A 21,921-nucleotide genomic window follows, 5' to 3' on the forward strand; every position below is an offset into this window, starting at 1 on the left:
AAGCAAAGGGAAGAGGGCGTTTCCACTTATACATTGTGTGGAGCTCTTCCCTTCATTAACTGGTTGTATATTCCAATTATCTTGAAAATCAATTGCCTAATCCAAGTGCAGTACGTCAAACATCCTCGTATGGGAATAAAGAGGATGAAATACAGTAGTGTTACATGCCACAAGTGCAGAAACAGAGCAGCAGGCTTGGTTCAGTATTTTTTTTTTTTTTAATATCCCCTAGCTTTTCTGGTCTAGCTCTGCAACCTGAAATGTGAATGATAATCAAATGGGTAGTTTCTCACTAGAAGAAATTATTTGCCCTTATTGAAACAGTAGAGCAAGCTCAGGACCCACATCTATTACAGGAGCCGGAAAGGTAGAATTCATAATTCGTGTTGAGCAGACAATTCTACCTGACTTTTCTAGAATAGGAAGGAAATCAAAGCTATTCACTGACCATTAATTAGCCAGTTTCCAGCCAATTTATTGGCTTCTAGTTTCTATGCCAAATTTATTTCCTTTTCTGGGTCAGTGAAGTTCTGCACGTTTATGGAAATTAAGTTCTGTACAGGAATTAATAATCTAGGAACTGTTTTAAACAGTTAATTGCAGTTACTTATATGACTTTAAAGTGAAACCATCAGGGCCCTGTTAATACTGGAACACGTGGATAACCTGGGCTTTCCCATGATAAAAAGTCTAAAGGTGCGTACACACGTCAGATAAAAATGAAAGATCACAGACCAATTTTACCCCCTTTCATGTAGTATGAGAGCCATACTCTACACAGTCTCTTCTATGGAGCTGAACTCCCCATCAGATAGAAATCTTTGCAAGATGCTGCACACACAGATGCTGTACAGACACAAAAGATCAGTGTCTGCAAAAGATCTGTTCCTGCAAAAGATCCGTTCCTGCAAAATGCATTCATAGTCTATGATATCTGCAGATCTCGTACACACCTTGTTTAACAGACAATTATCTGTAGCTCAGATCCACCAGGTTGGATCTTCAGATCGGCAGATAATTGTCTGATCTGCAGATGAATGTCCATTAAACAAGGTGTGTATGAGATCTGCAGATGTCATAGACTATGAATGCATTTTGCAGGAACGGATCTTTTGCAGGAACAGATCTTTTGCAGATACTGATCTGTTGCATGTGTACAGCATCTGTGTGTGCAGCATCTTGCAAAGATTTCTATCTGATGGGGAGTTCAGCTCCATAGAATAGACTGTGTAGAGTATGGCTCTCATACTACATGAAAGGGGGTAAAATTGGTCTGTGATCTTTCATTTTTATCTGACGTGTGTACGCACCTTAAGTAGTCACTGGTCTTTACTAGGGATGGTGAATGGGATGGAAATAATGCAGGATTGATGCAGGATTATGTAAATGTATGCAGCTTGAATACAAACCATTAAAATCAAGCCAAGTTGGAATTTGATTGGTCCACTTCAAGCTGCACAAATTTGCATACAGAATTTTCAAAAACCTGCATCAACTCAAACTTATTTGCATTTTGTTGACCATCCATAGTTTACAAAAAGCACAATTAAGTCAGCACAAACTACATAGAATCCAAGGTTCAACTGTTCTGACAATGGTACATGAAACACAAATCAAACAGTAAAACCAGCACTCTTAGGCCTTGTTCACATTACGTTCCGTTCGCGTGTCTGTCTGCGTTGGGTGGTTTTTGAGCTGATTTCTCCCCCCCCCCCCCCCCTTGTGCTTAGCGGTTTTCTAAGCGTTTTTTCAGAGCGCTTTTGTAACTCGCTCCCTGGCGCAAGTCAGGAAGTGAACTCTTTGACCCGGAAAAGAATAAATACAGTGTATTCTTAAAAACACGAATGCAGTCGCTACACAATGGCGATTTTGTGAGCGTCTTGTGTTTCTCCTATACTTTCCACTGAGACGGAATCGCCTCAAAAATGGTCTATGTACTGATTTACCGAATGGACATCGCACGACCCGCGCTGATATGAACCTTCTCATAGACATTCATTGTCCATGTGGTCGGCGGGCGATTTTAAAAATCGCCCGCGTGTTAAAAAAAAAAAAAACACGCCTGCAGTGTGAACAAGCCCTAAGGAACCCATCAGCATAACAGTACTATGAAATTCCAACAAGGCGTAGAGCAAAATCAATCGGGTGGAGAGGAGGTAGCGATCTCTTTGTTGGATTTTGAAAATGCTGTTAGGTTAATGGGTCTCTAGGCTCCAGTGTTGAACAGGGTGACCCTCTTAGAAGAGGACATTACTGGCTATCTCTAGTCTTCATGAGTGTGTCTTCCTAGGGTCGATGGGCCACTACCCGGGATGAGCAGTGCTCTGCTTTTGTTGCTAGTAACTACCAGGTCACTACCCCCAAGGTTAAACCACCGGACACGAGAGAAAGGGTGAATGCTGCAATGTGGAAAGAGCAGGGTCGGATTGCAGGTTGAGGTCAAGACTGAGTCCTGACAGAACAGGGCCAGATGAGTACTGGGATCAGGACTGGTGGCCAGCACAGCAGAGGTAGATGGCAGGCAGATATCAGCTGCTGGAGAAGATTCATATTGAAATCTGAGATTGAGGTGATGGGGATAAATAGTAAGGCAGAATTGGATTTACTGATGGAGTCAGGGTAACTGGCAGGATCTGGTAACTGACGGGCAGCTCCAGCAGAGACAGGAATGTACATGGGATCTGAAGAGCAAACGCCACATGCAGTCTGAGCAGGGTTTAAATAAGCCTAACTTCTTTCCAGTCCTGAGGCCACACACCCTGCTTGGGTCTGAGGTCTGGGAGGCTAAAGGGAGGGGCTGGAGCCTAACAGACATGTTGTCCTGGAAGACAGAGTACGCACAAGATGGGAACCAGGCAGGGTTGCTGAGGACGTAATGCAGGTCCTGGAGTGGAATGGGGAGTGTGACAGAAACTCTACTATTACCAGGGGCGCCTCTAGCCCTTTTGTCACTCCAGGCAAGAAAACACGTGCCGCCCCCCCCCCCCCCCCCCCCCCAAAAAAAAATGTTAAAAATCAATATGGGCCTGAGTTTCCTCCTGTAACACAGTTAGTTACACAGTGTCTTTTAAAAGTAATTAGACAACATTCTCCCATCCCCTAGAAAGGTACGCACACGTTTCTTTTGGTTCCCAAAATGCCAAGTGCTGCAACTATAACTCCAAAATATCAAATGCACTCACACTGTACACAAACATCACAATCACTGCTGGAACCATGGAAAGGGATGCCAGCAGCAGAGACGACACTGGCATTGGTGTCACCCAGTGCGGTAACAGCTGATACTGTACAAATTGGAGGTAACAGGGATCAGCACACAATGCAGCTAGTTTACTATCAGTACAGGCACAGAGTAATCGTTTATACTGTACATACTGGAGGCAGCAGAGATCAGCACACACTGCAGCTAGTTTACTATCAGTAAAGGGACAGAGTAACAGCTTAACCTCCTGAGGACTGCAGTGCTAAACCCGCCTAGTGACCAGGCCATTTTTAGTAAAATAGGCCACTGCAGCTTTAAGGCCAAGCTGCAGGGCCGCACAACACAGCACACAAGTGATTCCCCCTCCCCTTTTTCTCCCCACCAACAGAGCTCTCTGTTGGTGGGGTCTGATCGCTCCCCCCATGTTTATTTATTTTTTTATAAATATTGTTGTTGTTTTTTTAATAAAAAACCCTGTTTCTTTAATTTTCTTCCTTCCCTCCCTCCCTCCCCATAGCCAGCCAATTACGGCGATCGGCTGTCATAGGCTTCTGCCCATGAGAGCCGATCGCTCTTTTGTCCCCCAGAGGGACAGCCGTGTGACACGGCTGTACCCAGTACAGCACTGCTGCCGATCGCAGCGCTGTACATGCAAATAGACGGTGATCACGCCGTCTAACAGTCTCCCGAGCGGCAATAGCCGCTCGGAGACTAAAGGCGGGGCGGAACTCCGCCCCCAAGCAGGAGATGCGCGCGCAGCTTGCGCGCGATCTCCTGCATAAGCTGGCCCCAGGACTTTACGCCAATCTGCGTTAGGCGGTCCTGGGGCAGCCACGCCCATCGGCGTGATGCGGTCGGCAAGAGGTTATACTGTACATACTGGAGGCAGCAGAGATCAGCACACACTGCAGCTAGTTTACTATCAGTACAGGCACAGAGTAACCCTTATACAGTACAGTGTGAGAAAGCAGAAATCCGCACACGCTACAGCTAGTTTAATATCAGTACAGGCACAAAGTAATAGCTAATACTGTACACAGAAATCAGCACACACTTCAGCTAGTTTACTATCAGTAAAGGGACAGAGTAACAGCATATACTGTACAAACTGGAGGTAACAGGGATCAACACACACTGCAGCTAGTTTACTATCAGCACATGTACACAGTAACAGCTTGTACTGTACATATTGGAGGTAGCAGAGATCAGCACAAGCTGCAGCTAGTTTACTATCAGTACAGGCACAGAGTAACAGCTTAAACTGTACATACTGGGGGCAGCAGAGATCAGAAGACACTGCAGCTACTATACTATCAGTACAGGTTCAGAGTAATAGCTTATACTGTACAAACTGGAGGTAACAGATATCAGCACACACTGCAGCTAGTTTACTATCAGTACAGGCACAGAGTAACAGCTTATACTGTACATACTGGAGGTAGTAGAGATCAGCACACGCTGCAGCTAGTTTACTATCAGTACATTCACATACTGTACATACTGGAGGCAGCAGAGATCCGCACACGCTGCAGCTAGTTTACTATCAGTGCAGGCACAGAGTAACAGCTTATACTGTACATACTGGAGGCAGCAGAGATCAGCACACGCTGCAGCTAGTTTACGATCAGTACAGGCACAGAGTAACAGCTTATACTGTACATACTGGAGGCAGCAGAGATCAGCACACGCTGCAGCTAGTTTACTATCAGTACAGGCACAGAGTAACAGCTTATACTGTACATACTGGAGGTAGCAGAGATCAGCACACACTGCAGCTAGTTTACTATCAGTACAGGCACAGAGTAACAGCTTATACTGTACATACTGGAGGTAGCAGAGATCAGCACACACTGCAGCTAGTTTACTATCAGTACAGGCATAGAGTAACAGTTTATACATCAAATTCTGTTGTTCTTTAAAGTTTACCTGAGGGTAAAAAGTATAAAAGACAATATTCTTATCTAGATGATGTTTAAGCTCTCCTGACACCTCCAAGGTCTTTACTGTTCTCCCCCCACCCCACGTAGCATTTGTAGCTCTGGCTGGTCCAGTCGGAGCCTGGAACATGCACAGTCCACTCCATTTGCACTCTCTGTACGCACTCCCGAATGGCTGTGCACAACAGCTGTGGTCAAGAGTATCCTAAACAAACCAAACGATCGGAACTGTGTTTGCACAGGAAGATCCTGGTGATGGCTGCTACATGCTTCCGTGTGGGAGTGCGCACAGAGAGGCTGCGCTGCTGCATGGATGGACTGTGGCCTGGACATCCAGAGTGGAAATTGCATCAGCAAGATGGAGGGAAACCCGGACACAGTAAAGAGCCTGTAAGTGTAAGGATAGCCTATACATCCTCCAATCCAGGTACAGAATATCTTTTAACTCCCCTTTTCCCTCAGGTCTTTTTTTTTTCTTAATTTAAAAAGGGTGTTGGTGAGAGAATGAGGGGTAAGCGTGCTGGGGGAGGGGGATTATTTAAAATCAGATTTGATTCAGGGTGCAGGTGGAGTAGTTTATTCAGGGTTGGCAAAAAGTGTGAGAATAGGCTGACACTTATTTTGGTGCATAGAGAAAAGGGACTGCTGGAATCCTGCAGATTGGGCAGGGTGGAAAGATGTTGAGACATAGGGGTGATGCAGAGGGGATGGAGAGGTAGTGACTGAGTGTTACTCACTTCTGGATTGTCCTGCTCTGCTCTCTTCTATGACATGTGGGAGGGTGGAGCTGAGCTCGATGTAGCTGGCAGCATAGATCCTCTCCCCCAGCTGCCCAATGTGCACCATTATAATGAAGGCAGAGGGGCGGAGCTAAAGACATCTGTGGGCGGGGCTTATGATGCGGCCAGCCATACAAGAATCCTCTTGGCTTTCCCCCAGCTGCCTGCTGTACAGTGAATTGTGGGGATAGCAGAGGGAAGAAGAGAACTCACACAAATGTCTGGAGGCGAGGCAGGCTGACCAGTGATTACACAGACTACATAGTGTAGCTCTCTGTGTCCCATGCTGATGCGATGACCCAAACGTCCGGCGGGGGGGGCGGAGTTACAGAGCCAGGAGCAGTACATTGTATGTACTGTGTCTGTGGCTGCTTGGGAAGAGCTAGGGGCGGGACAGAGCATGCTGGCTGCTTTTCTATTAGCCGGGGGCGGAGCCGGCCTGCAGCAAGGAAACAGGAGCCTTCAAGCGCAGCTCTCTGCTCCGTGCTGGGCAATTAAAGGGCAATTAAAAATGTGTTATTGTAGCAGCAGGTGGCGCCTTACTACAGACATGCCGCCTAAGGCAGCTGCTTGTAGTGCCTGTGCCTCCAGGCGCCCCTGACTATTACCAAGAAACAGGCAATCCCTTCAAATCACGGTTATACAAATCATGGCAAACCACCTACTGATCTATTAAATTCCTAATCATTTCAGCATCCATGTAGAGCAGACACCATAATTGCAAAACTGTATACAGTAGAATCTTGTTATAGTAATCTCCAAGGGACAAGAAAAATGGTTTACTATAGCAGAAATTATTTTCATGCACCTTTTAGTTCATTGAATAATTGTGAGTATTTTTCCTTTTTTAATTGCATTTTTTTTTTTTTGTTCAATGGCAAAAATGCACCACCAGTGATCGGCACCACAGTCAGTCAGATCACACACAGAGACGCAGGCGGCATCTGGCCTATGCCGCGGTTCACTCGGACATTTTGGGCTGGCAAAGGGGGCCCCCTTTGCTTTACTTGTAGCATACAATACTTCATAAACGGCAGTAATAGTTCAGCACATGCATTATGTTGGTGTGCAAGCTCAGGGAATAGAATAAGAAGCCCAGAAAACCGCTGCACTGCTTATGTTATTAAAATTCAACAGTTTTATTAATTTATAATTGGTAGAAAATGTAAAACCATATAAAAACAATGTTTGCTAAACATACCTTCTGCACAAAAAAAGTGGAGGTAGCCAAACATGATCTCCGTGTTGTTAACCAATGAATCCCTCTGAAAAGCCACATGCAATCTCTGTTGCAAAGGACCCAAGTCCACCGCTGGTATTGGGCTAGACCTATGTAACTATGTGTTTGTAACCTATTGGGTGCTTGAATGTTCTGTGAAAAAAAAAAATATAGGTAACTACCACCTAACTTAATTAAACCCCGTGATGCAGGGTTGCTATTGAACATGTATTAGAATGATATGAACTATAGTGGCAAAGTGTGCACGGCGGCACAATGGAGGTACTGAATATAACTCTGCATAGTTACCAAACCAGGTTTCTAGGTGGATGGCAGCAATCAGATGTAGGGACAGGAGAAGAAAGGCCCCACATGTGGCGTGGTTAGAATAACCACTTCTTCAGAGGCAGTTGGCTATCATGGCTGGTGCCCGTATACTGTATATACACTGGCTAAATGGCTGAATAAGCATGGGTGGGTCGGTGCGGCTGAAGAGCCCGGGAATTAGTCACCATATGTGTCTAAATTGGAGTGCAAGGAAATAGTCCCCATAAGGCGGAAGTTACGTGTGTGGAGGTAGAGACATGAGCGTCTAATCCCTGACGCATACAGTACTTGTGGCATACAATAGCGGATAACGCTGCTGTTACTCGTTAGCAATTTAGACTACCTTAGGGCTGCATAGCCAAGCAACACGAATCCCAGGCTGGACAAATGGCAGCATGCGTCCTGTAACTGGGTAAGACAAAACTTCCTGTTCACACTTGGACCAATCATGCATCCTCTCTCCAAAATGCAGCCAATTATCATGCAGTCCAACCCAAGTTCTGCCTGCAGAGATATCGGAGCTCCCATACCTAAGGTATTCTAGACCTTGTAGTCTGTCCACCAAATGTCCTTGCTAAAGAGTAAAAGTAGCGCTATTCATTGCACCCCTTTCAGGCATCAGCTCACTTGCCAGTGTGAAGAGAGCAGCTGAGTTTACTGGTTTTACACTGTATCTAGAGTCGGAGTCGCATAAGAGCCAAAAAACTAGTTTACTATACCCAAATTTTTATTAAATCAGAGTTTACTATACTAGGCGTTGCTCTCATAGACTTATATTAGAGATTGACTAGGGCCTGAAGAGGTAGTTTACTATGCCCAAATGTTTATTATAACATGATTCTACTGTATTGCAACCAGGTGCATTGCTAAGGTCCTGGGAAATCCTGAGCACCAGGTAAGAGTGATAGCTTATGTAATCAATAGATTTTTTTCTATTATGTGCTCCAGTTGAATTGCTAGGTTTCTCTAGCTGTTCCCTTTTGCTTTAGTGGAAAATGGGAGGGGACTGCACATGAAGGCTTTAGCAACGTGTGAACCTAAGTTGAGATTCTACCAACGCTTTGTTTTTGTACTTTTTACCAGTGAAATTGGCTGTGTCACTTACCACCTTAAAGACCTCCGTTTTTGTTTCAGTAAATTTGTCATGTATCTTGATATTAATTCTCTTGCCATGTAGTAATGACCATAAAACATTTACTGTGAGAATACTCAGGAGAAAAGTATATTGAATGAGGGCTAACAGATAATGCATAAGTATTGTGTTTTTTACAGATCGCTACTTGATGAACTTGCTGGAGGAGGAGTGTGTTACAGAAGAAAGTGAAAACTGTCCCCATTCTCCCAGCATATTTACAGAGGCCTGTAATAATGAGACCTACATTGAGGTAGCTATTATGGAACTAAAGATTAGCTTTTATTGCAGTGTAAAAATATGAAGGACAATATGAGTGCTCATCACTGGGCCTCCATTGTGCCCTAGGCAGCACAGAAGGAAATCGCTGGAACAGTGGGAAAGTGGCCACTTGGATGTGGTTTGAAATTTCTCTGTATGTGTACTTGCAAGCGAGCTGGGGTAGTCTATATAAAAATGACCTGGCTGAAACACAGCGATGACAGCGGTTGAGGATCAGTCTGCCTCTAATTCCTTTCCAATTCAGCAGCTTTCTGCATGCAGCTGACAATTGTGCTTTCCCTGAAGTTGTTTTATCAGCGAGTATTGCAGAGCTTATATCACATGACTTAATAGAAATTTATATTGGCTGATCTTTCCTTTATAAAAGGGTCACTGAGGGTGTAGAGGGAGAGAGTGGGAGATAGCCTCTGAGATTTCCCAGCACACTGGACATCATTTGGAGCACAAGCAGATACAGAATGGAGCTACCACAAAAAGCCAAGTTAGCAGTTAACCCCTTGAGCATTTATGCACAGTGGGCTGTGATCACATAGGTTTATGGAAATTTGCATTTTTGCTGATGCAAGTTCACTTGTATCATCTACTGCCATGTTGGGAGGCGAATATACCAGGTTTACATGCCTTCAAGTGACTGTTTTCTGTCAGCAATCCCTCACAACTTTCCCCAAAACTGACATGGGTAATATTCTGTTACAGAGGAAATTTTGTTTAGGCAGACTTAGTAATAAGGTTTTATCTTTTAATAAAGAAGTTGGAGAGCTAAGCTACACAATCTGTTCTGAGCTGGCCTTCATAGTACATGAAAGTGGTAAACTAGGCCAAGCATCATGCCATTTTACTCCACCTGTCTTCTGTCACCCCGGTTCCACTGCCGCTGCTGTAGGGGTCCACTCCTGGGGAAAAGTGCTGGTATACAGAACGAAGCTGTGGCAGAAGCATGGTGCTCCCCATTGGATTGGGAAATTATCTCACCAGGGAGGGTTCTCATTGGTCCACTGAGTGTTGGACCAATGAGAATCCTCCCTGGTGGTAGGGGGATTGCCATTGTCCTGTTGCAATCCAATGGGGAGCCCCATGTGCTTGCATCGGGGCTCCCATCTGTACACCGGCTCTTCTTCCCTGCAGTGTGGACCCAAGCGCCTGTGCCAGCAGCGGAGGTGGAACCCAATGTGATGGCAGCAGGTGAAGCGAATGAGTGGCGATGGAAGCAGACCAGATGCACAATGTTGCGTATGTGACTGAGGCAATGGATCGCAAGATATCTTGAACCCAGCCTGTCTGTATCCAGTGACAAAACTACTAGTTGTCAGTGAGCCTTTTTGCAGTGTTGCTCAGTGTAGGAGGTGTTGCATGGGGACAGCAGAGCTCATGTGGAAGGAGCCTGATAAGCCATGCAGGTAGCGGTGGGACACATGTCTGCTAGAGCTGATAACCCACTTTTAGGACGCAGCACTGCGTCCACGCCATATTACAACTGCCTATTAATATATTACATTCTGAGTTTTTGGGGAGGCAATGTAGAGTCATCTAGTTCAGAATGTAAAATTATTTTTGGCTTTAGGCTGTAAGCTTCTGATGCAGGCTCAGACTTGTTTGATAAATGTGTCAATATGTTTAGGTTCTTATTTTAAGAATATATTTACTCTTGGGTATTGTGTTATTCACCATCACGTATACTGTACCTGTAATCCATTAAGCAGTAGTTGAGCTTACTCATGTGTGGTTTAATGGCTTACAAATGGTCCTTGAATTATAGGATGTTATTTCCTAAGGTCCACAATAGGCATGCTGTTTCATCTCGATGTAGCTATGTCCTTGGCTATTCAGAGGCAATTTTAGATGCACTCAAAGTGATAAATCTCTGAACCTTTTCTTGCTGTATTGTGGAGTGAGCACTTTTCTCCCCGATGGTATTTGTAACCATTGTGTGGAAAGTTGTTTTGAACATATTTTTAGGGGTTGAACCTTCCAGTTGCAGTTCCTTTGATCTGATCTTTTGTTTGTTTTCAGATATGGAATGATTTCATGAACCGTTCTGGTGAAGAACAAGAGAAAGTGCTTATGTACCTGGAACATGAAGTGAGGAGACCCAGGGAAAGGATTCATAAAGAAAAAGATAACCGGATGGGTACGTGTGTGTGAACTGCTATAGAGTGTTAAATCCTGGTGATCATCATAAATGGTGTACAATAATGTATGTTTACAGATACAGTAATGTTGGGTGCTAAGTCTGCTATACATAAACCTGGGATTTGGCCTAAATTAAATAGGAAGTCACCATCGTTCATTATTCCAGAAGTGCCATTGAAGGGTTCTTTTGTTTGACACTTCAGAAGTAAAGAGTATGACTCCCCATTCAATTCAGACTGAGTCCCAGGTTTACACATATTGCTGTTTTATCAGCCCGTAGTGGATCTGGGTTATCTTGACTTTGAATCTCTGTGTGCTGCTCTTACAAGCCATTTTTTGTTGTGGGTTTCTATGGTAGTTTATTGCTACTTATTATTTTCCACACTCTGCGAACCAAAATGTGGCTCATCGTATGAAACATGACCTGTCATGATATTCCATGGTCATAATTGTACTAATTTTAAAATGAAAACCTTCTTTGGCTGTTCCCATGAAACTGTTAGAGTAAACAAGGACAGTTCAATTACCTGGTTGTCCTCTTGTTACAGCAAAGCCTCCATTATCTGGAATGCAACTAACCAGAAGTCCCAAGCAACCGGCATCTGAAGTTGCTTGTGACATACAAAAGTGTGCAGCCAGCTTTTAGCTGTAATTGCAGGGAAAACGGCCCAAATACCTGGACTCCAGGGCTCCCCCGATGCTTCCTCACCTCTCAGAAGACTTGGGGAATTTTTTTTTTTTTGCAAAAATCTGCCTGCCATTAGACTACTACACCATACTAGCCCTCCCCCCCCCCCCCCCCCCCCCCCATTCGTGGGTACACCATTAAATTGAGGCCCAAGCTTCAGTCTGGTGGCTAGGCCCCTTTTTTTTTTTTTTTTTTTTTTTTTGCTGGCATCTTCCTGTTACTATACAGACTCCTCCCAAGCACCAGGATTGTGTGCAAAGGTCACCAGAAGGACAGGAGAAGGGTCGACACAGTTCACTTGCAAATAGAGGACAGCGGCCACCATCAGGACACGGGCACCAGCAGACACAGACCGCCCAGCAGGAGAAAATGGTGAGGCCACCTGCTACACAGCCATATGCCACCAGAAGACACAGGCCATCAGCAGGACAGAGGCCACCAGCAGACACAGGCCACCAGCCACGGTATTTTAACATTAATACAAAGTTTATGGTATGTATATAGAGTGGGGTATAGTACAATATCAGCTAGGCCTATTTTTAACATTGAGTCTCAACCAACCAGAAAGCACACTTATCCCCGTGGGTGTCGGATAACAGGGACTTTGCTGTACATAGGAAAATGCGAGGCACCACAATTCTCAAACCACTTTTTAAAGAAAGTTTGTAAGAACCCTACCTCCCCAGAAGTCTATCTGGTCTGTTGCTGCAGTTGCGTTGTCCTCGTGGGTACCGCTGTCACCTACGTAATGTCCCAGACTCAGGATGAGTCGCAAGCTTCTCACAATCGCGCTCCCTTGGCTGGGAGCATTCTGTACTTGCGCAGTTCATAAATACTTGAATTGTGCAAGCGCAGAGCACTCCTGGCCACAGGATTGCGAGAGACAGGCATACAGAGAAGCCCATGCCCAGATAAGGTCAGTGACATTGTGGAGGTGACTTCAGAACCCTGCATGACAATGTAACCACAGCACTCGACTAGATAGCCTTCTAGGAGCTGGAAGAAGCCCCAGGTAAGTAAAGATTTCTTTGTTTTTCACCTTGTCTATCCTTTAAATACAATATATGGTGATCCGTGAATAGCAACTCCTGTAAAGTGTCAGCACTAACCTTTATTATTTTAGTATTGTTCAGTGTGACTGTGCCCTGTATGTCACTGCTGACCTTTTCATAATGCAGGGAGAAGAAAAAGATGCTCTTCAGACCTTTGCGGGAAGCTAACTAGTAAATTATGAAAGCCAGTGCGTTCACTTTACTGAATGCTTTCACTCCTAACTCTGTGAATGTCTGTAGAGCTGTGCACTGTACCCTTATGCTGTGAATCTTTTGCACATAGCCCGTATGATCAGTGGAGCTAGCAGCATATTCCTCCAGAATCACTCTAGCAGTGTGGGGTGCAGAAGGCCTCTCCCCACTAATGTCTCTGCCACCTTGAACCTTTGCTGCAAATGATGTAGTCCCCATTACATTTCTAAGCTACCAGCTTCAGAGACGTGACATGGTAGGTTTGGGACACTAAACTATATTACAACTAAAGTGTTATCTACAATTGTGATGTTTGCAATAGTGGTATTAAACCAATTAGTGATGGTACACTGTGATATTTTTTTTTGCAACTGAATTTTACTGTATATGTTTTACATTAGAATATCCTGCTTACACGCCTGAAGAATGTTACCAGCGGATTAATCGCAGCCTGCGTTGTACCCTTAAAAGACGCCAGATTCCAATGGTTAAGTACTGTTTTATTTCCAGACCTTAATAGTTCATTTGAATCTAAAGTCTTAGACACCTGAAGTGAGAGGGGTATTTTCAACAATACAAATAGTAGGGCTATCCTGATGATTTTTCTGGCATCAGTAGGTCTGAATCACTCACCTGAGCATGAAGCTACCCCAGTTAGACATCTCATCTGTATGCTTGTTCAGGGTCTATGGCTAAAAGTATTAGATGCAGAGGATCAACAGGATAGCCAGGCAATTTGCATTGTTAAAAAGGAAATAAATATGTTAGCCCCCATATACCTCTCACTTCAGGTGTCAATTAAGTTCAGGTCCAAGTTTCAATAATGAAGGTTGTGCAGTGGATGAGGAGTGTGCAAAGAGCCAATACATTTTAATTGCGCCCAAAGATGCTTAGTTTTTTTTATTGTACACTGCTTATAACTGACTTCATTTGAGCCTTCATTTGTATTCATGCAAGGGTCTACTGATGTCAGCCTGTCAGTGCTATGGGTGGTGCAGTTAACAGAATATTGGTGATATAACGCAAACAACTTTTTAGATCAGTTTTCTCTAATAGATTTCTAAGCGAGCCCTAAAGGTAAATAAGTTCCTTCTACAAAAGACTCACTTGATAAGGTTTTAAAATGTTTACACCAAAACACCGGACCAATCTGTAGAGGAGATTGAGGTCCGACTTGTATGCAAATTGCATGATGCTTGGATCTGGTCCAGTCAAATGCACTACCTTATGATTTTGATCCAGTTTTAAATGCAGTAAATTTGCATGCAAGTCAGAATCCTTTATATCTGATTGACCATCCCTACCAACCAGGGGATGAGAATAAGCAGTACTACATCAGTGTGAGGACAAGGCGTTGGATCCAAGAGAAAAGATGGTTTGTAGCGGTTACAGATGATAAAAGCGGACAATAGTGACTGTACCTGCAGCTCCACACTGGACTCAGACAGGCATTTAAGAAGAAGACAGCTGCATAACTTATTTTTATCAAAATATCAGTTTGAGAAAAACAGAAAAAATAATTACAGAACATACAAAACTGTCATTACTGTATTTTAATTCTGTAGGCTCTTTACTTTCAAAAGGTTTATGATTAAGGAAGTCTGCAGTAAATTTAAAGTGTCATTTGTGTTTTTTCTAGTGGCAAATTAAAAAAAATTAAACCTGTTTTGCCCACCTGGTTAGAATCACATCCTAAAGCTTATCATGGCCTTATAAAGTGTATTTATTTAAAATATTTATATAGCACTGACATATTATGCAGCGCTGTACAGAGTATATTGTCTTGTCATTAACTGTCCTTCAGAGGGGCTCACAATCTAATCCCTACCATAGTCATATATCTATGTACCGTGTAATGCATGTATCATAGTCTAGGGCTAATTTGAGGGGAAGTCAATTAACTTATCTGTATATTTTTGGGATTGGGAGGAAACCGAAGTGACCAGAGGAAACCCACGCAGATACGGGGAAAACATACAAACTCCTTGCAGATGTTGACCTGGCTGGGTTTCGAACTGGGGACCCAGCGCTGCAAGGCGAGAGCGCCAACCACTATGCCATCGTGCTGCCTTTTGATTGGCCTCTACTTACTATTGTCTTTAGCCTCCACCTGTGCAGAGTCAAATCCCTTTGAATCTTGCCTACATAGCACTGAAATAGGCTGAATTATTAATTTGGTTGAGAGGTTACACATTAAACATTTTTTAACCACCATAAATTATATACTTGGGTTTTTGTTTTTGTATTGACCATCTGTGACCTAGATGACTTTATATTTCAACTACTACCCATCTTTTTGTCTTACTGTGTACAGTATTGCTATGTACAGTAAATAACATTGTCACAAATGTCTCTTTTTTTTTGTTAGGCGATTCTCTTTTCTTTGTGTTTTTTTCTTGTTGAATGAGCTGCATTCCTTTGTGAAGGATTTCTTCAGTCAGTGTCACAATCCAACCTGTTTAACTAATAGCTGCTCCCTTGTGAGTCAGCATTTAGCTCTGTCACCTTGGGAAGGCATGTATCTTCTCTCAATAAAAATAAATCGACCTTTCAACTTAGTGTTCTAAGAGTAAATCATAGGTTTGGCTCAAGATATGAAGCTTATGTAGTGCAGTGTCTCTCACTCAGCAGTACTACAGGACCCCTTCATGAAAGGTTTTTGCTTTGTACCGCCTATTCTGGATAACATCTCAAATACCCATTAGCACATACACATTTGTTAGAAGAACTCAATATTATTGTAAAAATGCTGTTCAACCATTTGTTTTTTAATCAAAGTATTTATTCAGTCCTATGTATGATTTATCATTTTTGAAATCCCCAAATTCAGTGTAGTAGATTGACACTGATATGACAAGTTCAAGTATCCCCTAAACTCAATCAAAGTACTTTAAAGGTTACATGTACCACATGTTGAGTACCTAAGTTATATAGAACACGCTTGCAGTATATTGCATCAAACAGGTTGATTGCAGCGCTGGAGATTTGGCCGCAGCCGGCGGCACCATAGACCATAATGGGAATTGCGCCTATAGCAGTGCACAGGGAGTAACTTCGGCGCCGTCAGAAGACGTAGCTGAAGTTACTTTTAAAACACTGCAATTCGCTGCCAGCGATTGCATCATTCCCCACCATCCACATCGATCTGGAGGGGGAATATTAATTAATGCCGCCAGGAGCAGGGTAAGCCGTATATCGGCTGTATCTTGAGCCCAAGTCTTCCGGCGGCGATTTCATTTGTATGATATTGTTTCTTAGCTTTTTTTTTTTTTATATATATATACTGAAACCTGATATGCTTCCTCTGATTAATGCAAACCCAAAGCAGAAAAAAAATGATACAATGAATTATGCATAGTACAGATAAGGAATAGAACATGAGTAGTAAAAGAGTCTCCTTTTTTATGTTTGTTTGTTTTTTTTATGACATTGCATCAGACTGTCAGTTGTAGTATTAAAACCACACTCTAGCCCATATGCAATTATTTTTTTCTCCCAAGCGATCTCCTACAAGATAATTTTCATATTCTCTTTGAAATAACTTTCAAGTATTTTACAATTGAAAAAGTTGTACTATCAAAATAATTTTGAGCATTTTCTTGCTTACTGGTGTTTTTAAAGGCATTTTATTGACAAGTTTGAAAATATCACCTAGGAGAACACTGAGGAGAAAAAGTCAATTGCATATGGGCCACTGTCTTTTAAGCTCTAAAACAAAGCAGAAATAATGACTCTTTGAACATTCCTGTAGTAAAACCTTATCTCAAGCGGTCTCTCACTGTTTCTTGGCTATTTTAAGTCCTTCAGAAAACAGGACTGTATGCGATCCAGTGAGTCGCATAGCTCGGAGAAGCACTTTGGCATAGATAACTGTTTTGGTTTTTTTAACGAAGTACTGTGATCAGTGTGATTGGCTCACAGTGATCGATACATGGAGCACAGCTGTCATTAGTGAGTAAGCAGAGTGCAGTGGCGATCATGGCTGGAGCATGCCAAGGGAACAGATGCAATCTATCTCCTGTTAGAGATTGACTGGCACAAACTGGGTGTAGATTTCTCCTTCAGAAGAATTGTAAGGGTTAAAGGCCTGTGTACAAGAAGCACCACAAACACAATATGCAGACGCTCTGCAAATGTACCTTTTGCAGTGTTCCAAAGACAGCAAAATAGAACATAATGCTTTCAGAAAACCTCAACACAGTATACTGCTGCACAACTGAGGATAAGCCACTGCTGAATGCAACTGGCTCTTACGCATAAACCAGCTCTTAGGCCTTCTTCACAGTGCGACGGTAAAGTCGCCCGTTAGAAAATGCCACAACGCAGACTAAAGCACAGCAATACTAAAGCTGTGCGACATTCACAGTGCACACGTTGCGTTTGTGTGTAACGTGTAGCATTATTAGATAGTGCTGCATGCTGTGCGTTATACACATTAACTGCGTTGGACTGTTTGCACATGCTCAGTAATGATGTGGAAGCATACTTTTCATTGCCTGTATGCTCTACTGTATGCGACGATAACGGGGCATTAAGTTGCGTTGTGAATTTTTGGGACGTTGCTTTGTTAGTTTGCGTTGCGACTTTAACGTCGCATCAAACCGCAATATCCCACTGGGAAAGTAGCCTTAGAGTAACTAAAGTCCACACATAAATATGAATCGAACAGATTTTAGGTTCAAGTTGCAACATTAGCAAGACTTGCCTGAGCATTTTCAAAGTTACAAAGAGGCTTTGCACACACTCAGACAGGCCCTCACAGCAGCCAAACATACTTCTCCTCACTAATCTCCTTATGCTCCCACAACCCTAAACTACTCTTTGCTACATTCAACTCTCTCCTCCGGCTCCCACTCCCTGCATCTCAGCCGAGGACTTTGTCTCTTTCTTTAGTGATAAAATCACCAACATCCGAAAAAACTTTAACCAGCAGCCTCCTCTTCCCCTACATACACCACATCTTACATCCTCCCTGACAACCTTCTCACCACTAACTGAACTTACTGTCTCCTCTCTCATCTCTAAATCACGTCCCACTACATGCCCCCTTGACCCCATGCCCTCTCACCTCATTACTCACGTATCCTCTACCATCTCACCTGCCTTAACCTCCCTCTTCACTCTTTCTTTCACCAGAGGCATAGTTCCATCCTCCTTCAAACAATCCCTTATAACGCCCATACTGAAAAAAACCTTCTCTTGACCCCTCTTCCCTGCCCAACTACAGACCCATTTCTCTCCTCACCTTCTCTTCTAAACTACTCACTGCCAATTCTCTGTTTGACAATCTCCAATCTGGATTCCGCCCCAGCCACTTAACCGACACTGCCCTACTTAAAGTAACCGCTTTTTACACTGTGGACCACCCCCTACTTCTCCAAATCCTCTCATCCATGGGCATTCAGGGTCCTGCTCTCTCCTGGCTTTCATCCTACCTCTCAGATAGGACCTTCAGAGTTGCCTACTCCGGCACTACCTCCTCTCCACGTCCCCTCACTGTTGGAGTTCCCCAAGGCTCAGTCCTCGGACCTCTCCTTTTCTCCATCTACACATATGGTCTCGGTCAGCTCATCAGCTCCTATGGTTTCCAATATCACCTATACGCTGACGATACCCAGATCTACATTTCAGCACCTGACTTGGACACCCTAACAGCTCGTGTCCCAGTCTGTCTCCATGCCATAGCCTCCTTCATGTCCTCCCGTTTTCTAAAACTGAATATGGACAAGACTGAAATAGTAGTCTTCCCACCTCACAAATCCATACCCCTGCCAGACATATCTATTTCTGTTGATGGCACTTCCATATCGCCTGTCCCCCAGGCTCGCTGTCTAGGTGTAATTTTGGACTCAAGTCTCTCATTCAAACCACACATTGACAAACTCTCCTCCTCTTGTCGCCTCCACCTGAAAAACATCTCCCACATCCGCCCTTTTCTAACACAGGACACTACCAAACTTCTGGTGCATGCCCTGATCATTTCCCGACTAGACTATTGCAACTCTCTACTCTGTGGTCTCCCTGACAACCATTTAGCTCCGCTACAGTCTTTCATGAACTCTGCTGCACGACTCATCCACCTCTCCTCACGCATTTCCAGCCCCCTCTGTTAGTCCCTTCACTGGCTGCCAGTTACACAAAGGATACAATTTAAAATCTTTACTCTTGCCTACAAAGCTCTCCACAACATAGCTCCTTCCTAACTTAATAAACTTATTTACAGATACCATCCTACACGCAATCTCCGCTCTGCTAACGAGATCCTTCTGTCTTCTTCCCTGATCACGTCTTCCCACTCCAGCTTACAAGACTTCTCTCAATCCTCTTCCCTCCTCTGGAACACTCTCCCTCAACACATCCGCCACTCACCCTCACTATTTTTAGGCGTAATCTGAAAACTCACCTCTTCAGGCAAGTATACTGTCCTACCAAGGACACCGCCCACTAACCACCACTTATACCACCCCATACACAGCTTTCCTTTACATACTGTCCTATACCTTAAACGTTTAGACTATAAGACCTTTTGGCTAGGGCTCTCTTCCCTTTCGTCTCACAATGCTGTGTAATGGGTGTACATACCCCTCACCTCTGTGTAAAATGTTATCAATTTGTTCACTGTTTTAGCTGTTATACCCTCTTGTCTTGTATCAACTGTTTGTATGCTTTGTATGGTTATACCCTGTATTCTATTGTACAGTGCTGCGGAAGATGCTGGCGCTATATAAATCAATAATAATAAATAATAAAGTGAACTTATCAACTCTATAAAACTGAGGCTGGAGAGCTGTGTGCGTTTACAGAAATTTTTGAACTAAATGGGAAATTTCAGTGTTTCTTTTTTGGTCTATGGCCATTCAGTCTTTGTTTAGATTACCTCTGCGTCCAAAAGATTTTCAGCAGATGTATAAGGGGACCTCGCAGGATTACAAAAATACAGGAAATGGGTGCTAGAATGGTAGCTCCAGTCATAAGGGTATTAAAACAGAACCCTTCACCTGTTAGATACTATTAAGGCATAATAGACATTGTTATACAAAGATTGTTTACTTACCTGGGGCTTCCTCCATCCCCATAAGCACGTCTGAGTCACTCGCCGTCTTTCTTTTAAGCACAAATTTGCATATCTGTGACTAATCTGTTTATTCAAAATAAATGGTAATGTTAAAGGAAACACGAGGTGAAAATAAGATGAGATAAACAATTGTATCTATCCTCCTTCTCCTAAAAATGGCTTTTTGGGATATCCCCCAGTTTTATTTTTTTTAAATCTACTTTTTCCACTTTTACTGTTTAATTGTCTCTGCTCAATGACACATGCATTAAAGTATGTCAGAAATAAAATCTATGAATTGTTGACCCTTTTTATGTCTTTCCTGCTATCAAAAGCCATTTTCTGCCAAGAAAGTATTTTATGGCTGTAATTCCTTATCCGTGGGAATTGTGCAATATTCCGTCCTGGATGGAAACTGTCACTTGCATGCCTGATGTTTAACTGTTTCAGGCAGAGAAAGAAAAAAAGGAACACAGCATAGTTATTTATGTGCTTGGCACTGTACATACACGTCTATCTCATCATATCACATGCCACCTTGTGTATCTTTTAAAGTGTATCAGAGACGTTGTTATACAAAGATTTTTTACACACCTGGGGCTTCCTCCAGCCCCATAAGCATGTCTGAGTCCATTGCCATCTTTCGTTCAGCCGCAATCAGCCCCGGTAACTGTCACAGCCACGTCAGTCGGAGTCTTCTGCACATGCGTGGGTCCGTGCATGCGCAGAAGACCCCGACTGAAGTGACTGAGCCAGTTACTGGGGCTGATTGCAGCGGAACAGAGGAAGGCGAGGGACTCAGACGTGCTTATGTGGGCGGATGAAGCTCCAGGTAAGTAGAAAACCTTTGTATAGCATCTGTGGTTTACTTTAAAGCATGTAATTATTGGCTTGTAAATGTGCCTATACCTTCTGCAACTCAGTCAACTTCCTGTGCCATATCGGAGATTATGAATAATTTATGACTTGCATCTGTTACTTACCTCTCTATTCCCTCTGACAAGGCTGAGGAATTAATGAGAGCCAAAGCCGTGGGCTGTGGTTAGATGACAGTTTGACCATCTCCTTGTTAACACATAACCCCATCCTCATTTGTATGGCCACTGCCTGCCTACACTTTGCATCAGAAACATGTCTGGCAGAGTCCTCTAGGGACAAGTGAACAGAGCTAATTATAAAAGTCAGTGGAAAAGCAGGCTGGCAGCTTGGTATATTGGACAGGCTGCAAGACAACCTTACACTTGCTTACTTTTTAACCATGTGTTCAGGTCCACTTAAGATCTCATAAGAATGACATTCAGGAAGTAACATTTGTTGGCTCATCTGAATCTACTAGCATGAGAACTTAATTAGCAAAGATGTTGCAAGTGTTATATAACCGCTTTCCCTTTCTGTGTGTTCCTCACAGGGTACTCTGGAATGCTTGGAGGAAGAGATGCTTTCATTTTTCACAGTCAGTCCTGAGTCTGTGTATATCTCCATGATGGATAACAGGTACTGCACCTTCATGTTTTCCTAGTGGCACTTAATAACCTTTCACAAAGCCCTGGGAAATGAAAAACTGTTGCATTTTAGATTCCTGACATGGATTTACATTTGCTGTATACTTTCATTTTTAGGAGAACTCCATCCAGTCTGCTTGAATAGGGACTGAAAGGGACCCTGAGCAGGACCCAAAATTGCCAATGCGAACTGAGCTGGTGCTTCCTCTCGACCCTCGTAGTCCGTGAGGTCCCTTGGATTCGCAGCCCCTCTGCACGTCCTTTGCCGTGAGCGTTCTGTGCATGCATGGTTCATTCTTTCAAGAATTAGACCTGCACAGAACACTCACGGCAATTGGCGTGGGGCGGTCCCACGCATGCGCAGTGGCGCTGACTTTTTGCAAAGTCACCAGGCTAACAAAGCGACAGCGGAAGAACGGAGGGAG

The 21,921-nt window shown here is 43.5% G+C and overlaps 1 protein-coding gene across 1 annotated transcript in view; it reads left to right on the top strand.

Annotated features, from left to right (window-relative positions):
- Positions 1-21,921, top strand: part of R3HDM4 (R3H domain containing 4) — a 77,759-nt gene that overhangs the window by 34,407 nt on the left and 21,431 nt on the right. Inside the window, exons 3-6 of the mRNA XM_068271233.1 lie at positions 8,737-8,849; positions 10,889-11,006; positions 13,342-13,427; positions 21,403-21,488. Coding sequence (XP_068127334.1) covers positions 8,737-8,849; positions 10,889-11,006; positions 13,342-13,427; positions 21,403-21,488 — 403 coding nt within the window. The remainder of the gene's footprint in view (positions 1-8,736; positions 8,850-10,888; positions 11,007-13,341; positions 13,428-21,402; positions 21,489-21,921) is intronic.

Source organism: Hyperolius riggenbachi, chromosome 1, assembly GCF_040937935.1.
Source record: "Hyperolius riggenbachi isolate aHypRig1 chromosome 1, aHypRig1.pri, whole genome shotgun sequence".
Classification (NCBI taxonomy): domain Eukaryota; kingdom Metazoa; phylum Chordata; class Amphibia; order Anura; family Hyperoliidae; genus Hyperolius; species Hyperolius riggenbachi.